Here is a 16,034-nt window from a genome sequence, read left to right on the forward strand (position 1 = left end):
CCAATCACAGTCACTCTCTGAGCTTCTTCTGCATGAACTTTGGTGACACAAATCTTTCTTATATACAAACCAGCTCTCCTCAAGTTGTCCCAGTCATGTCAGAATTCTGACACAATGATATGTATTTTTCAAAAATGTTAGTGCAGTCATAATATCTATATCAACTTTGCGTTGGGGACTAGAATTTTTAACGTTTATTTCCTTAGTTGTGATAAAAGAAAAACTTCAGCCAAATTAAATTTAGAAAAGTTTAACTGAGCAATTTGCAAATTGGGCAGCCTCCCCGCAAGCTAGAAGAGTAGGCTCTGGGACTCCAGCGCAGCCACATGGTGGAAGATTTATGGACAGAAAAAGGAAACTGAGGTAACAGAAAAGAGAAGTGAGGTACAGAAACAACTGAATTGATTACAGGTTGGCGTTTGCCTTATTTGAACATGATTCGAGCAGGTGTCTACAATTGATTGACCAAAACTCAGTGATTAGCACAAGCATTATACCTCCACTTGTTATAGTTCACAATATACAGAGAAACCCTTGAGCCGAAATTAAAATATGTAAGGAGGCAGCTTTAGGCTAAACTTGGTTTTACAGTTGAAAAAAGAGTTTGTGCCTTACAAAATGGATTTTACAAGTTGAACTCATAAATACAAAGAATAAAGTGATGGTTACCAGACTTTTGGGAGACAGGAGGATTGGGGAAATGTTGGTGAAATGACAAAAAATTTCAGTCAGATGGAGAAAATCAGTTCAAGAGATATATTGTACATCAAGGTGACTATAATTCATCAACATATTATATATACTTGAAAATTGCTAAGAGAGCAGGTTTTTAAGTGTTCTCACAACAATAAAAAAGATAAATATGTGAGATGCACGTCACTGATAAGCAGCTCTATTTAATCATTCCACAATGTATACATTTATCAAAACATCATGTACACCACAGATTTATACAATTTCTACTCATCAATTAAAAAGGAAAAAGGAAAAGGGATTGACAGCTTTGGCCTAAAGTAGAGAGAGGGAAAAGATTCCCATTCTCTGCATAGTGCTGGAAGTCTTGAAGACTGGATTTCTTGCATCTGCCTGAGATATATGCTCTTGCCAAGAGTCACACTGCTTTTCTCCTGTCTTATTGGATCTGGACTTATTCAGGAGACCTGTTCTTTTTACATATAAAGAGCCAGTGACTCCATCTTGTCAGTAACCTCCCGTAAAATTATATCCAACCTAGAAAAACCAATGGTGTTGAATTAAGAGCAGTTATGTACTAGAACCAGCTCATATCATGCCTATAAGAGCTGGTTTCAAGCATCTCTTTCCAGCTTTGCTTTCACTGACTTCACGTTGGTAGCTTGACATCAGCCATAGCCGGAGTATTTACATCAGGAAAGTGAACAAACAATGCAAATAAGAATGCCAATCCCTGACACAAATAACAACATATGAACCCCAAATAAAATGAAATATTTTCAGGAAAAGTAAGATAAATACTTTTCAGATAGATATGAAGTAGGCTCAGGTAAAATCTGTACACTTCTGAAATCTAAATACTACTTTATTATTTATAGAGTAACTAACAAATATAGACCTACTGAATGGCTCCAAAGATACTTTTGGAAACATGCAAAAAAATGTGTGAACCTCAAGGAATCACAATGCTAGAATACCAGAGACAAAAATATTACTAGATACTATTTAGTTAAAACCCATTGGAACAATGGGGAAAACATCTGTTTTAGACGCAATGTGACTCACTACTTTGGTGACTGATATGGATCCTTAGTACTCATGCTAATAAATAAAAACAATGGTTTGCATAAGCATTTTAATGGAAATGTATACCCCTGAAAAATGTAATAGGAAATAAAATGCGTTTTTTAAAATAGACTCCTATCTGCACGTTTTTCAGAGAAAAGCAGAAACAAAGCATTTGAGTTAAAATACAACAGAAACAAAATTTGAATAGCTTTTACTATGGATGGTTGATAAAATTCATCTAGTGAAAATAAATGTTTTAATGAAATACGAAAATTTAAAATACAAAGGCCTGACCATATGTATATGACGTGTAGAATTTTACAAATTAAGATGGATGTCTTTACCACGCAAAAAAAGAAGGGATCATGGAAAAGCTTATATTGGCCAGAGAATTACCTACTAAGTTCAAAAGTAGAGTCATCTATATGATGGACTATTAATCACAAAGATAAATGAAGTTCTGACTTATGCTAAAACATCAATGAACCTTGAAAAGATTATGCTAAGTGGAAGAAGCCAGACATAAAAGGCAACATGTGGTATAAACCCACTTATATGAAGTATCCAGAATACACAAATCCATAGGGACAGAAAGTAGATGAGTGATTACCAGAATCTGGAAGCAGGAAGAAATGGGGAGTGACTGCCAGTGGGTATGGAATTTCATTATTGGTGTGATTAAAATGTTCTGAGGCTGGGTGTGATGGCTCATGCCTGTAATCTCAATGCTTTGGGAGGCTGAGGTGGGCAGATAACCTGGGGTCATTAGTTCGAGAGCAGCCTAGCCAACATAGTGAAACCCTGTCTATACATAAAACAAACAAACAAAAATTGTAAAAATTAGTTGGGCATGGTGGCACATGCCTGTAGTCCCAGCTACTTGGGATGCCGAGGCAGGAAAATCACTTGAACCTGGAGGTTGCAGTGAGCCAAGATCATGCCACTGCGCTCCAGCCTGGGTGACAGAGCGAGACTCCATCTCAATAAGGAAAAAAAAAAGTTCTGAAATTACAGGGTGGTAATAGTTGCATTATTTTCTGACTATACTAAATCCACTGACTTGTACACCTTTAGCAGGTTAATTATTTGGAATGTGAATTATATCACAATTAAAAATAATAATTGGCTTAGCATGGTATACACAGACTATACAAAAAAACCACTAGATATATGTTTTCAAACATCAGGATATGATAAATAAATATGGTGATGTAATTTGATAACCAAGAAGGAAGCATAGCTCAAATGTAAATGCAAAACCTTTATTCTGGGTAGAAAGGATATATGGAAATCTTTTGTACTTTCTACTCAGTTTTTCTGTAAACCTAAATTTTATCCAAAAACCAAAGTATATTAATGAAAAAACAATAAAATAATAGAAAAATCTTTTTTTTTTTTTTTTGGCGGAGTCTCACCCTGTTGTCCAGGCTGGAGTGCAATGGTGCAATCTCAGCTAACTGCAACCTCCACCTCCCAGGTTCAAACTATTCTCCTGCCTCAGCTCCCCTTATAACATGTATACAAAGATTCACATGTACCCATTATCACAAATTGTTCATATTTTGCCCCATTGTACTTTATCACTAGTTCAGTAGGTAGGCAAAAGGAGCATTTTTTTTTTCTGAATGGTTTACAAATAATTTGAAGACATGGTTACCCTTTATATCTAAATTTTAAAGTTTGTATTTCCTAAGGAAAAGACATTACATTGTATAACTATGGTATTATAACCAAGATGAGGACAGTTAGCATTGAAATAAAATTATAACCTAATATAAAGTCCATGTTTAAAGTTAGACAATAGTCTCAACAATGACATCTATAGCTATATTTTCTTTTTTCAGAATCCAATCCAGGAATACCTAGTGCAGTTAATTTTCGTGTCTCTTTAGACTTCTTGAATTTTCAAAATCTCCTCAGCTTTTCTTTTACATCTTGGATCTGTGAATAAACCCTGAATAACTACCACTCCAGTTTTGATACAAGCTAATTCCAAGGATCTAAAACTACTAAGGGATTTAAGAGTCTAGATTTACACTCCCTCCTAGAGTTAATCCACACTATCTACAATATCAGAAATCTCATCCCTTTATATCATCTTTAAAGTTACCATTTGATCTCTGCCTGAAACCTTCCCATGACAGAAAACTCTCTCCCTCTCTTTTTTGTTTTTTTTCTGAGATAGTGTGCCACATCGCAGGACAGCTTCCAGTGTCAACGAGGTCTTCTTTATATAGAGCCCCAAACTGCCTCCCTCTTAATTTTTTTCTTTTGCTTTCTTGATAGTGGAATTTTTGAGGAACATCCATTTACTATTTAGAATTTCCATCATTTCAAGTTTCTTTGGTGTTTCCTCATGACTAGGATTCAGGCTATGCTGTTTTGCTTGTTTGTTTTTAATATCGCAGAATAATATAGCCTTTCTCTGTTCACAATATCATTCATCACATGATGCTGATATGCTCTAATATTAATGTGGTTAGTTTCAGTCACTTGGTTAATGGGATGTCACTCTGGATTCTTGGTAAGTTGCTATTTTTCTCTTTGTATTTCATAGAAATCTGTGAAAAAATACATTTATTGAGACGATTTAAATAGTCCACTCCTCTGAACACTTTCACTCATGAGTTTTTTTATTCTGTTTATGAATTTTTAAATCTATCATACCTTTCCTATTTATTGGCATTACACTATAAAGAACATTCCCTTTTCCCAAATTTGTATTGCTTACTTATGTTTGTATAGATTCACAGAATCTGATTTTATTCAATGGGCTATAATCCTTTGCCATAATTATTTCTTTTGATGCTCAAAATTTTCTAAATTTCGCCATAAGGAGCTCCTTCCAACTAGATCTTGGGTCCTTTCCACATGTTCCAATCATGCTTTGAGTACTTCCTTACTTTCTATCTCTGCATCATCATTTCAAATTACTTTATGCTTTTTCAGCTCAAGCCACAGAAACAGATATTTTTCCGAAAAGCCCTGGTCTCTTTCTGTGAACAAAGTTATTAAGAAAATCAGTATCTTGAAACAAGGATTGTTTATTCATTGCCATTGTTTGTTCATTGCTTTTGGTTCCTACAAGTGAACAGAGGAAATACATGCACACACACACACAATTATATAATTACATTTGCATATGTTTGTATCTCTCTTTATTAAAAACAATGAATCCATACTTGCAATTGCAACTGGAATCCAAACCTTCAAGATTCTTTCTAGTCTCAATACTTTACATATAAGCAATTATTTTCTTCACAAGTATAAAAATTATCTTCCATTATCGTCAACAGTTTTTCTCATTTCTTCAAGCCTAGAATACCCAATAAATAACTCCCATATGGCTAGCCAATATTACTATGAAAAGCAAATGTAATCGCTGTTTGGTGTTTGTTTATACTACTCTTTTGTTACTAAGAAAAGACAGTAAAATGAATTGATCTTAAGCTTATTTTTTGCAAATACGTTACTCATTATCCTATCAAGATATAGAATATTTCCTGCATTCCAGAAAGTTTTCCCAACATGACCATTCCTACTTTTTCAGGGGAAAGCATTGTTGTTTTTAAAAAAAATTACTTTCAATTAATTTTACCTGTCCTAGTGAGAGGTGACAGCGTGCTGGCAGTCCTCACAGCCCTCGCTTGCTCTCGGCGCCTCCTCTGCCTGGGCTCCCACTTCGGCCCCACTTGAGGAGCCCTTCAGCCCGCCGCTGCACTGTGGGAGCCCCTTTCTGGGCTGGCCAAGGCCTGAGCCGGCTCCCTCAGCCAGGAGGTGTGGAGGGAGAGGCGTGGGCGGGAACCAGGGCTGCGCCCAGTGCTTGACCAGCGCGAGTTCCGGGTGGGCGTGGGCTCGGCGGACCCCGCACTTGGAGCGGCCGGCCGGCCCCACCGGCCCTGGGCAGTGAGGGGCTTAGCACCTGGGCCAGCAGCTGCTGTGCTCAATTTCTCGCCGGGCCTTAGCTGCCTTCCCGCGGGGCAGGGCTCGGGACCTGCAGCCCGCCATGCCTGAGCCTCCCCCACCACCCCTTGGGCTCCTGTGCGGCCCGAGCCTCCCCGACGAGCGCCGCCCCCTGCTCCAGGGCACCCAGTCCCATCGACCACCCAAGGGCTGAGGAGTGCGGGCGCAGGGCGCGGGACTGGCAGGCAGCTCCACCTGCAGCCCCTGTGCGGGATCCACTGGGTGAAGCCAGCTGGGCTCCTGAGGCTGGCGGGGACGTGGAGAACCTTTATGTCTAGCTCAGGGATTGTAAATACACCAGTCGGCACTCTGTATCTAGCTCAAGATTTGTAAACACACCAATAAGCACCCTGTGTCTAGCTCAGGGTTTCTGAATGCACCAGTCCACACTCTGTATCTAGCTACTCTGGTAGGGACTTGGAGACCCTTTGTGTGGACACTCTGTATCTACCAAATCTGGTGGGGAGGTGGAGAACCTTTGTGTCTAGCTCAGGGATTGTAAAGGCACCAATCAGCGCCCTGTCAAAACAGACCACTCGGTTCTACCAATCAGCAGGAATGTGGGTGGGGCCAGATAAGCAAATAAAAGCAGGCTGCCGCAGCCAGCAGTGGCAAGCTCCTGGTAGCTTTGTTCTTTCTCTCTTTGCAATAAATCTTGCTCCTGCTCACTCTTTGGGTGCACACTGCCTTTATGAGCTGTAACACCGCGAAGGTCTGCAGCTTCACTCCTGAAGCCAGCCGGACCACGAACCCACCGGGAGGAACGAACAAATCCAGACGCTCCACCTCAAGAGCTGCAACACTTACTGTGAAGGTCTGCAGTTTCACTCCTGAGCCAGCGAGACCACCAACCCACCAGAAGGAAGAAACTCCGAACACATCTGAACATCAGAAGGAACAAACTCCGGACTCGCTGCCTTTAAGAACTGTAACACTCACCGCGAGGGTCCGCGGCTTTATTCTTGAAGTCAGTGAGACCAAGAACCCACCAATTCCAGACACACTAGAACATCATATAAATACTAAAATATGAACTAATCAGTTTTACTCACTAAAAAGTTTTTTTAATTATGATCCATACTTTTGCATAGCTTATTAGTTTATTTATGAAGTGTCTAGTAAAATGTTTTGCACATTTTTGTCTTTTATATGGAGTTATGAGTTATTTATATAAAATTTAAAAAATATATAATTCAGTTTTAAGTTTTTTTGCATGATTTTAGTCTGTGTATTGCTTGTTAATTTTCTTAGCAGTATACTTTTGCTGTAGTCGAAATTGTTGATAAGGTTATATCTTGTTGCTTCCTGTGTCGTAAGAAGGAAATCTTTGCCAATCCTCAATATATTAAGGTATTCTGATTTTTTCTTCCTAGAAGCCTTATTTTTTACTTCTATATTATCCCATAAATATACATCCTATATTTTGTGTGGTATTAAATAAATTTTTAGATTGAACATATATATATTTGTAAAATATATATAGATATATATGAATATCTAATTTTGTTTAAAAGGCTTTCTATTTTCCATTGAATTGCTTTGATACTTTTGTATAAAATCAATGGATTGTACAAATGTGGGCTTACTTACAGGCTCTCTGTTGTGTTTCATTAGCTGTTCTCATGCTGATATCACACTGTCTTTATTATTAGAATTTTGTAGTAAGTCTTGATGTCAGGTATTCTCAGTAATCAACATTTATTCTTTGAGATTGCTTTGGCTGTAGGTCCTTTGAATTCCCATGTAAAATATAAAATTACCTTCTCAATTCATGGCAAACAAAAGGTTATTATGATTATATTTGGGATTGCTTTGAATCTTTAGATGACTTTAAGGAAATTAACATTTTAACAATAATGAGATTTCCAATCCATGAATATGGAACAGCTCTCTATTTCTTTAGATTTTGCCTTTCTTTCAACAATGTCTTGTAATTATCAGTGTAAAATTCTTGTATTTTATTGTATGCATAAATATAAATTATGTATCTTATGTTTTTACACTTTATGGCAAACTATTGTTATTTTCTAATTATTGGATTCCAGTATGTAGATTTACAAACAATTTTTACATAGACTTCCTACATTAAAACTTGCTAAATTCACTTACTAATTCATGATATCTGTTGTATTTGTATATTCCTTAGGATTTTTCATGTTAAAAAGTTGTGTTCACTACAAATAAAGGTTGTGCAATTGTCATTGTGTATGTTAGTCTCAGACCTTGCTTGGAGGGGACAACAGTTACTGTCCTCTGTTCCCATCCTCGACTCTTTAGAGAGTCATGATCTAAATCCGAAATCTTAGAATATAGGGCAGAGGTATTTATCAGAACTCTATCATACATTTCACTTTCAGTTTTTACTTCTTTAATTAAATATTTTTTTAAAGCATTTGCACTTATGCCAGAAAAGTCTGACAGCATTCTGCTTAAGATTACTCTACATTTCTAGATTAAATTTAAGGAGAATTGATATCTTTACAACACTGAGATCAGCACATCAATGGTTGAACGTGGATGAATTCCTACAAGCTTTATTTTGTCCCAATATTCTTCTTTAGTAACTTGTAAACCGTGATGTTGAGTCTCTGCTGTGGGGAGGTGCTGTACTTACCTGCTCTCTGCCTTGGTTTTTTCACACTGAATAGTTGTATGTGTCAATTTGATTGGGGCACAATGCCCAGATTCTGGTCAGATATTATTCTGGATGTTTCTGTGTGGGTATTTCTGGATGAGACTGGCATTTAAATTAATAAACTTTGAGTAAAGTATATTGACCTTTATAATGTGCCTTCCAAGCAGTTGAAGGCCTGGATAGAACAAAAGACTGACTTGCCCCACTCAAGAGAGAATTCTACCAGGAGACTGCCTTTGGACTTAAATTACAACACTGGCTCTTCCCTGAGTCTCCAGCCTATAGGCTCTCCCTGCAGATTTTGGATTTGCCAGCCTTCATAACTGTGTGAGTCAGGTTCTTAAAATTAATCTATCTCATATAGATACATAGATAAAGATATATATGTATAGGTATACATATCTGCATATATGTGTATATACATATATGTATGCATAACCTATTGGTTTTGTACTGCGAAGAACCCTTATTAATACAAATTCTGAGCAATTTTAGAAATTATAAATAGATGTGGTAGGACAAAATATTACCTGTATTTTTTTTTTTTTTTCGGAGACAGAGTCTTGCTCTGTCGCCCAGGCTGGAGTGCAGTGGAGACATCTCGACTCACCGCAACTTCTGCCTCCCGGGTTCAAGCGATTCTCCTGCCTTAGCCTCAGGAGTAGCTAGGAATCACTTGCATTTTTAATACTGTTTAAATACAGGCATACAGCTTAGTATTAAAGCCAAATAGGCCTGCTAACCAAATCTCAAAAGGTCGTCCATTTAACAATAAATTGAGGGTAATACTGATGTATTCTCACATTGAAATGGAGACCGCTTAGGAATATCAGCATAGAAGGCTTGTTGCCAAAGGACAGTTCTCTACCAAGAAGGGTGGGAATGAGCCAAATGTTGTAAGTTATTTTTCCCAAATTGAACATTTAAATGAAGGGCTGCAAAAAGCTAGAAGGGTCAGTTCCTGAAATCTTTTTTTTTTTTTTTTGAGATGGTGTCTCACTATGTCACCCAGGCTGGAGTGCAGTGGCACGATCTCGGGTCACCGCAAGCTCCACCCTCTGAGTTCAAGCAATTCTCCTGCCTCAGCCTCCCGAGTAGCTGGGATTACAGGCACCCCCCACCACGCCCGTCTAATTTTTTGTATTTTTGGTAGAGATGGGGTTTCACCGTCTTGGCCAGGCTGGTCTTGAACTCCTGACCTCATGATCCACCCACCTCCGTCTCCCAAAGTGCTGGGATTACAGGCGTGAGCCACCGCACCTGGCCTGAAAGCATTTTTTTTTTCACCAAGTGTTCTGCTCCTAATAGGTCAAAGGTCTCCAATGTTAAGACTTTTTACTTTTCTTTTTCTTTTCTTCTTTATGCCTGAAGTCACTTCTACTAGAAAATGCCAATAGCCTATTGGAAATCCTCTGGTAAAGTCCTGAGCAATAAAGCCCTTGGAAATAATTCAATATTTACTCATCAAATTTTAAACTCAAGAAGAAAATAAATGGACACAAATTAGAAAAATGAACAAAGGAAACAATGACGTACTTCACATAAAGAATGTGCAAACGGAAAAGAAGATAGCAGCACAAATATTTCTTTGTTAAATGCTAATTATAAAGGGAATCATATTTCACCTATCAAACTGTCAAAGGTAAATATCGGTAATAACTAGTGTTGTTAAGAATTTAGGCAAACATTATTTTAGTCATTGTTGAAATTGATGTAATCTCCTGGAAGTTAATTTTGTGATTTCTAGAAACCTTTCTTGAAAATTATCCTTACAAAAAATATTATTATCTTTCAAGCAATTTTATGTTAAAGATTTTTTTTCAATAATTGTCCCCGTCCAAGTGTGTGGGAGGTTAGAGGGTCCTGGTTATCCTCTTTTCCTTGTAATGACCTATTTGTTTCTTCTGTTTTCTATTAGTAAGTCTCAGCTTGGGACTGATCCTGAAATTTGAAGACTACAGTAATTAAACAATATGAACTCTGGACTACATATTTTATGAGATATTAAAATTCGGAGATGGTGCAAATATGTTGTAGTTTCACATTGTGTCTCTTTGTTGGACCTATATTACCACATATTTCTGGTGGTGCTGCTTAAAGTGGTAATTGTTAAACATCCCAAACCTGGCCTACTTCCTGTTTTCTATAGTCCACTAGTTAAGAATGATTTTTACAGATGAATATTTGTAATCAATTTGGTGATGGGGAAACTCTAACTTTCAGCTACACTTTGTTACTCTGTAGAAAAAAAAAATGGATTCTATTATTTTAATTAGTAGACCTTCTTTAATTAAAGACAATGCAATTATTATTGTTAATATTGTTTGAATTTCATAAAAATTATTTGTGGACATACATTTTTCTATCTTGTTATATTAATGCCTATATGATATTCTTCAATTTGCCTCTTTTTCCATAAAGCCTAAGCTATATATTATTTGGCCATTTATGTAAAAGTTTGCTGAATTCTGGCTAAAATATTAAGAAATAACATCAGAGGCTATTTTATTTTTGAGAAAATTATGTTACTTAAGAAAAACCATCCCTATTGGTAATCCAATAAAATTAGCTCTAGTAGATATTGAAACTTGAAACAGTGTCAAAAAATCCCTTAAGATAGCCTCTATAATCATTCTCAACAGCCATGGATATCTGCTAAGTCCTAATCCGTGAAGCCAGAGGATCCACCAGGTAGGTGTATGACAAGCAATCCAATATTTCTTATATTTGCAGTGGTTTTAATCTGGTAAATCAAAGTATGGACATCTGCCCATATGTGAATATTTTCCATAACCTTGAAAAAAATGATCTATGACCTGAGGTTTTTCAAGAACAATTAACTAGCTGTAAATTCTTATGCCACTAATTTTAGACAATATAGTCCTCCTCTTCACTAACACAATAGCCCTGGACTTATTTATATTTGCTGTGTGGTATGCTGCCACATGCCCAAGCAGACACACACACACACACACACACACACACACACGTCTTACTTGTAGAACACAAGCAAACAAATGAATACTCTCCATTTATAGCTTTTGGAATAAAGTCCAGCAACGCTGCACAACATTAATAGCCATTTTTGATATTCATATTTTCCTTGTCTCCCCAAGTTCTACCTTGCACTCATACCATATTGAAAAAACTAGAGTTACCTTAAACTACATTATCTAGTTTAAATCTCCTCTACTGTCTACCTGGCATGATGTGTTCTTACTTCCTTGGCTACTCATCCATCATTCCACAAGAATCAGAGGTAACTACCTAACCAAAAAACAAAATACAATAAATGCAACTCCCCTGCTTTAGTTAGATTTCAATGCTTCATTCTCTCTGAACTCCACATCCTATGTGTACACTTGTTATTTCTCTCTTCTTTCCCTTGCCTGCCCATTCCCCACCTCTCTTCCTTTCAGTCTCTCTTTTCCAGAATTACATAGGTACAAACTCATGAGAATTATTCACTGTGCCAAATTTACTATTATGTCACGATTCTGTAGTATAGTATTTTTAATATTGCAGGTTTTTGATAAAATGATGAATTAATAAAGAAGTAAATTTTGAGGTTAGCAAAAAAAAAAAAACAACAACATTGATGTGTCAAATGCAACACCTGGTTCTAATTTTTGTGCCTGTAATTCCTTGTATGACTCTGAAAATGTATTTAAATTTTTAGGCTTTATTGTCTCTTGATGTTCATAAGATTTTCTTTGACAAGAACACAGTTAACATGTACTTCCTTTGATTTTTTTTTTTAAGGCAGGGATGATCAAGAAAATGAGAGTCAACAACTTGTTTTCATGGAGTACCTGGATGTTTCAGAACAACGAGCCTTAGGTGCATTTAAATTCAGTGACAAAGGCATAATTTATAAATCCTCCTGGAGAAATATTCTTAGAGGAATAACTCAACCAGGGGCTAAAGAATAAAAGAGAAAAAATAAATAATATATATTCACTACTTCACTCATTTCACACTTCTCACTTTCATTAGTCAGGTAGAATTCACAATCCCATTGATTGATATGAGCCATGATGATCTAAAACCAGCTATTATGCTGGCAGATTTCACAAACCCAGCATCTCAAATAATATGTATTTTTGTTTTGTTTTGATATGGTTACTACTGCAAAAGAAAAAAGCATGTAGGCATTAATTAAGGTGGATTTTATGAACAGAACATTTTTACCACATGAATGCGAATCTGTGTGGTCTTTGCACCATAGACAAGTGGATTGAGAAATGGAGGGACCAGCAAGTAAATGCTAGAAAAGAGAATATGGATATAAGGGGGGATGTGAGACCCAAACCTATGTGTGAAGAAGGAGAAGAAGGCAAGGAGGTAGAACTGGAGGAAGACACAGATGTGAGCAATGCAGGTATTGAATGCTTTAAACCTAGCCTCCTTCTGGGGCAAACGAAAAACTGTGATAAATATCTGGATGTAGGACAATGTGATGAATGTGAGGTCAAATCCTGCAACAGTGAAGGCCACAAACAAACCATAGATTTTGTTGACTTGAACATTTGCTGCTGCTAGTTTCACAATGGCCATATGCTCACAGTAGGAGTGGGAGATGACTGTTGTGTGATAAAATTGAAACCGGCACTTTATCAGTACTAGGCATGGGGCTACAAGAATAGCAGCCCTGAGTACGACCATAGTTCCTATCTGAATGACAAGCTGGTGGGTGAAGATGCTGGCATGTCTTAGTGGATAACAGATGGCCACATAACGGTCCAGGGCCATGGCCACAAGGATGCCTGACTCTATAACCTGAAATGTGTGGATGAACCACATTTGAAGCAAGCAGGAATCAAAATAGATTTCAGGCACATTAAACCAGAATATTCCAAGCATCTTTGGCATAATGCTGCTAGCAAGTGCAATGTCTGTGGCTCCTAGCATGCCTAAGAAAATGTACAAGGGCTCATGGAGACTGTGCTCAGATTTGATGATGATCAGAAGCAAGGAATTTCCAATCATAGCAATGAGATAAATGGCACAGAATGGAATCCCAATCCAGCACTGCACAGATTCTAGGCCTGGGATCCCTACTAGTGTCAACACAGAGGGCATGTAGACAGTTATGTTGGAAATGGACATAGTGTCCTTGGGCCTCCTGATGCAAACAAAAGAAGTTTCTCAGTCAGTGTTACTGTTCCTCTTCTGCTTTCTGATTTTCTCCAGACTCATTATATTGAGTCTGTCTGATTTGGATATAACTCTAAAATCATCCATCTTATTCACAGTTTTGAAAGGAAAAGATGGATTCATGGAGATACATCACTGTTTTCAGGTGGGGCATTCACAGGCACTGTGCCATAATAGGATGTTATGTGCATGGCAATCCAAATACATTAGAACCAGCAAAATCACCTGGACAGGGGATTGGACTACTGGCCAGTCTGTTATTTCTTTCCAGACCTGTGGACAAAAAAAAAAGAAGTTTATTTTTATTGGACATTGCATTTTAATTTGTTTAATAAACCTCTCCATATTTCACATTTCAGCTATTCCTCTAGTATTTATCTATTTCCAATTTTCTTTAAGAACATTTTAGACAAGCAAATTAACAGACTCTGACCAGTACATTGGTGTAAAAGATTCCCAATGAAAGAGAATAGAGGTAGAAATAATTGACACCCAAGAACATAATATATTTCTTTTTATATTCAGAATAATGTAAAGAGAATGCTTTAGAAATAATTGAAATCTTTATATTTTTGACAAATCTGAGCCAAAGCTCCTGGTTGCTTTTTAGATTTCTTTAAAGTTAAAGGGAATTATATTTTTTCCTATATATTTTAAACAGCTGAAACTCTTGAAATGTTGTGAGTTTAAAATTTTAATACACTTTATGGAATATCTAGAGAGAAGGAAATGCTAAGGGACAAGATGAGCAGCAGCAATGCCTACAGCAAGAGAACTTGCTCCTGATAAACCACAGCTACTGAATAATGGGCAAATGAATCATTTAGCCAGAATAGAGTCCAGTTTCCTGGTTTTAAAATGTTCAGAGTTATAATTAGCATAATATAGCCCAATAAAGGCTCATTAGTTCTTAATGAAATATAGGTGAGATGCTTATAGAATTTTGTGAGCTCTGACATAAGAAATTAGTAAAAATAAAAAAGCTAAAGGACAGATTTCTTAGAAGAAGTCAAATGTAGAACTAGACAGGGAAGACAGGACAAACTTGGGGAGACTAAAATTGAGGAAAGCACTATGAATAACCAAAGAAAATTTAGTCACTTTTCAATTTCACTGATGATTGAATTTTCTGAAAAACGTGGGCTCTTATGGTTTATATAAAAGTTCTCTGATCAAAATCGTTATTTTCTAAAAATTACATATTTTGAATCAGTACATTTTAAGCTATACATTAGAGAAATGTTTGTGATACAGTGAAAAGTAAAGTTACTTCATTCTTTCCTAGACATTTCAATAAAGTTGTTTTATCTCAGTAAGCTCATGAATCAGCTAACCGTATACTTCATGTCACCAATATGCTGGAAATTCAGGAAGTAGCTGTTCTTTGAAAGAAAAAGCAGCTGTTTTGTTTTTTTTTTTTTAAAGAAAAGGAAGGGAAGTAACAAGGAAGAAAGAGAAAAGAGGAAATGGATACAAGTTTACTCAAATGTTCAACAACAAATGTTCAACTGCTGCTAAACTTCAAATGAAAGAACCAAATCAGCAGAGGACATTTCATGACAGGGAGGCTGTATCAGCTAACATACATTTACCGTAAACTAGTAGGTCAATTAAATACTGTGATTTCCACAGATTTGATCCCCAATGCTTAGTTTTATGACACTCCCATCCATAAGACACTGGCTTTTTCTAATAGGGGCAAATTTTTTCTTCTCCAAAGATAATCACAATTAGAATAAGAATCCTTTAATGGCAATCACAATGTCTGACTTATTCAAGACCAAAGAGCTGACATGTGAGTACTACCTGACAGGCACAGATAGCAGGGTTGCAGGTGGTGGTGTATGTAAGTTCCTGGTTAGTTGGATAGAGTGATTGTTATTGGAGAAGCTGGTAATTCAATTATGGGGAGGAAACTTGGAATCATGAAACTTACTCCTCAATTATTATTGAGAGCTGGTTTTGCTCTTACCAGATACCTGAAGAATATTGTCCATTTTTCATAACACTTTCATTCATCACTCACCAATTTTTCTTCTCCAAGGATTCCAGCTTCATTCCCTTAAGTTGTGGGTTCTGTGATGGCTCTACTTTCTGTCTGCACTCTGTGTAACAGCATCCAGCTAATGTCATAAATTTTACTGTTTGGTGCCAGGATATGTGCCACTATAATATACTGTGGACATTTTGCAGATGACTTTTTACACTTTTCATTTATCTCTAACACGGACATCTTCTTCTTCTTCTGGAAGTCTGTCTGAGACCATCTTTGTGTGCTCATCCCCCAGTAAAACTCATAGTGAGGTCTGTAGCATTCTGAAACACGGGATGAATTTATTGAGCTCAAATTGGAGAAAAAAGTGGCTAGCCACCAATTTAATGTTCCTTTATGAATGTGTGGAGAAGTAGGAGGAGTTATGAGCATGAAATGAGGGATTTCCTAGTTGATAGCCAAAACCACGAGGGACCCAGCAAATTTTAAGTCAGCCCTCTTGGGTTCACTGGCACTTAATATCCC

The 16,034-nt window shown here is 37.0% G+C and overlaps 1 protein-coding gene across 1 annotated transcript; it reads right to left on the minus strand.

Moving 5' to 3' along the window:
- Window positions 1-12,021: 12,021 nt before the first annotated feature.
- On the minus strand, window positions 12,022-15,851 carry LOC100975448 (olfactory receptor 52A1). Its single transcript, XM_003819027.3, has 2 exons — window positions 15,543-15,851; window positions 12,022-13,789 (listed from the first exon to the last, which is right to left on the minus strand). The coding sequence occupies exon 2, from the start codon at window positions 13,466-13,468 to the stop codon at window positions 12,530-12,532; it is 939 nt and encodes a 312-aa protein (XP_003819075.1). The 5' UTR covers window positions 13,469-13,789; window positions 15,543-15,851; the 3' UTR covers window positions 12,022-12,529.
- Between the last annotated feature and the right edge of the window lie 183 nt (window positions 15,852-16,034).

The sequence above is a fragment of the Pan paniscus genome, chromosome 9, assembly GCF_029289425.2.
Source record: "Pan paniscus chromosome 9, NHGRI_mPanPan1-v2.0_pri, whole genome shotgun sequence".
Lineage (NCBI taxonomy): Eukaryota > Metazoa > Chordata > Mammalia > Primates > Hominidae > Pan > Pan paniscus.

What these genes read in the sequence shown, in the direction of transcription:
- LOC100975448 (XM_003819027.3), bottom strand. Translation starts at nt 13,468, where the DNA reads ATGTCCATTTCCAACATAACTGTCTACATGCCCTCTGTGTTGACACTA.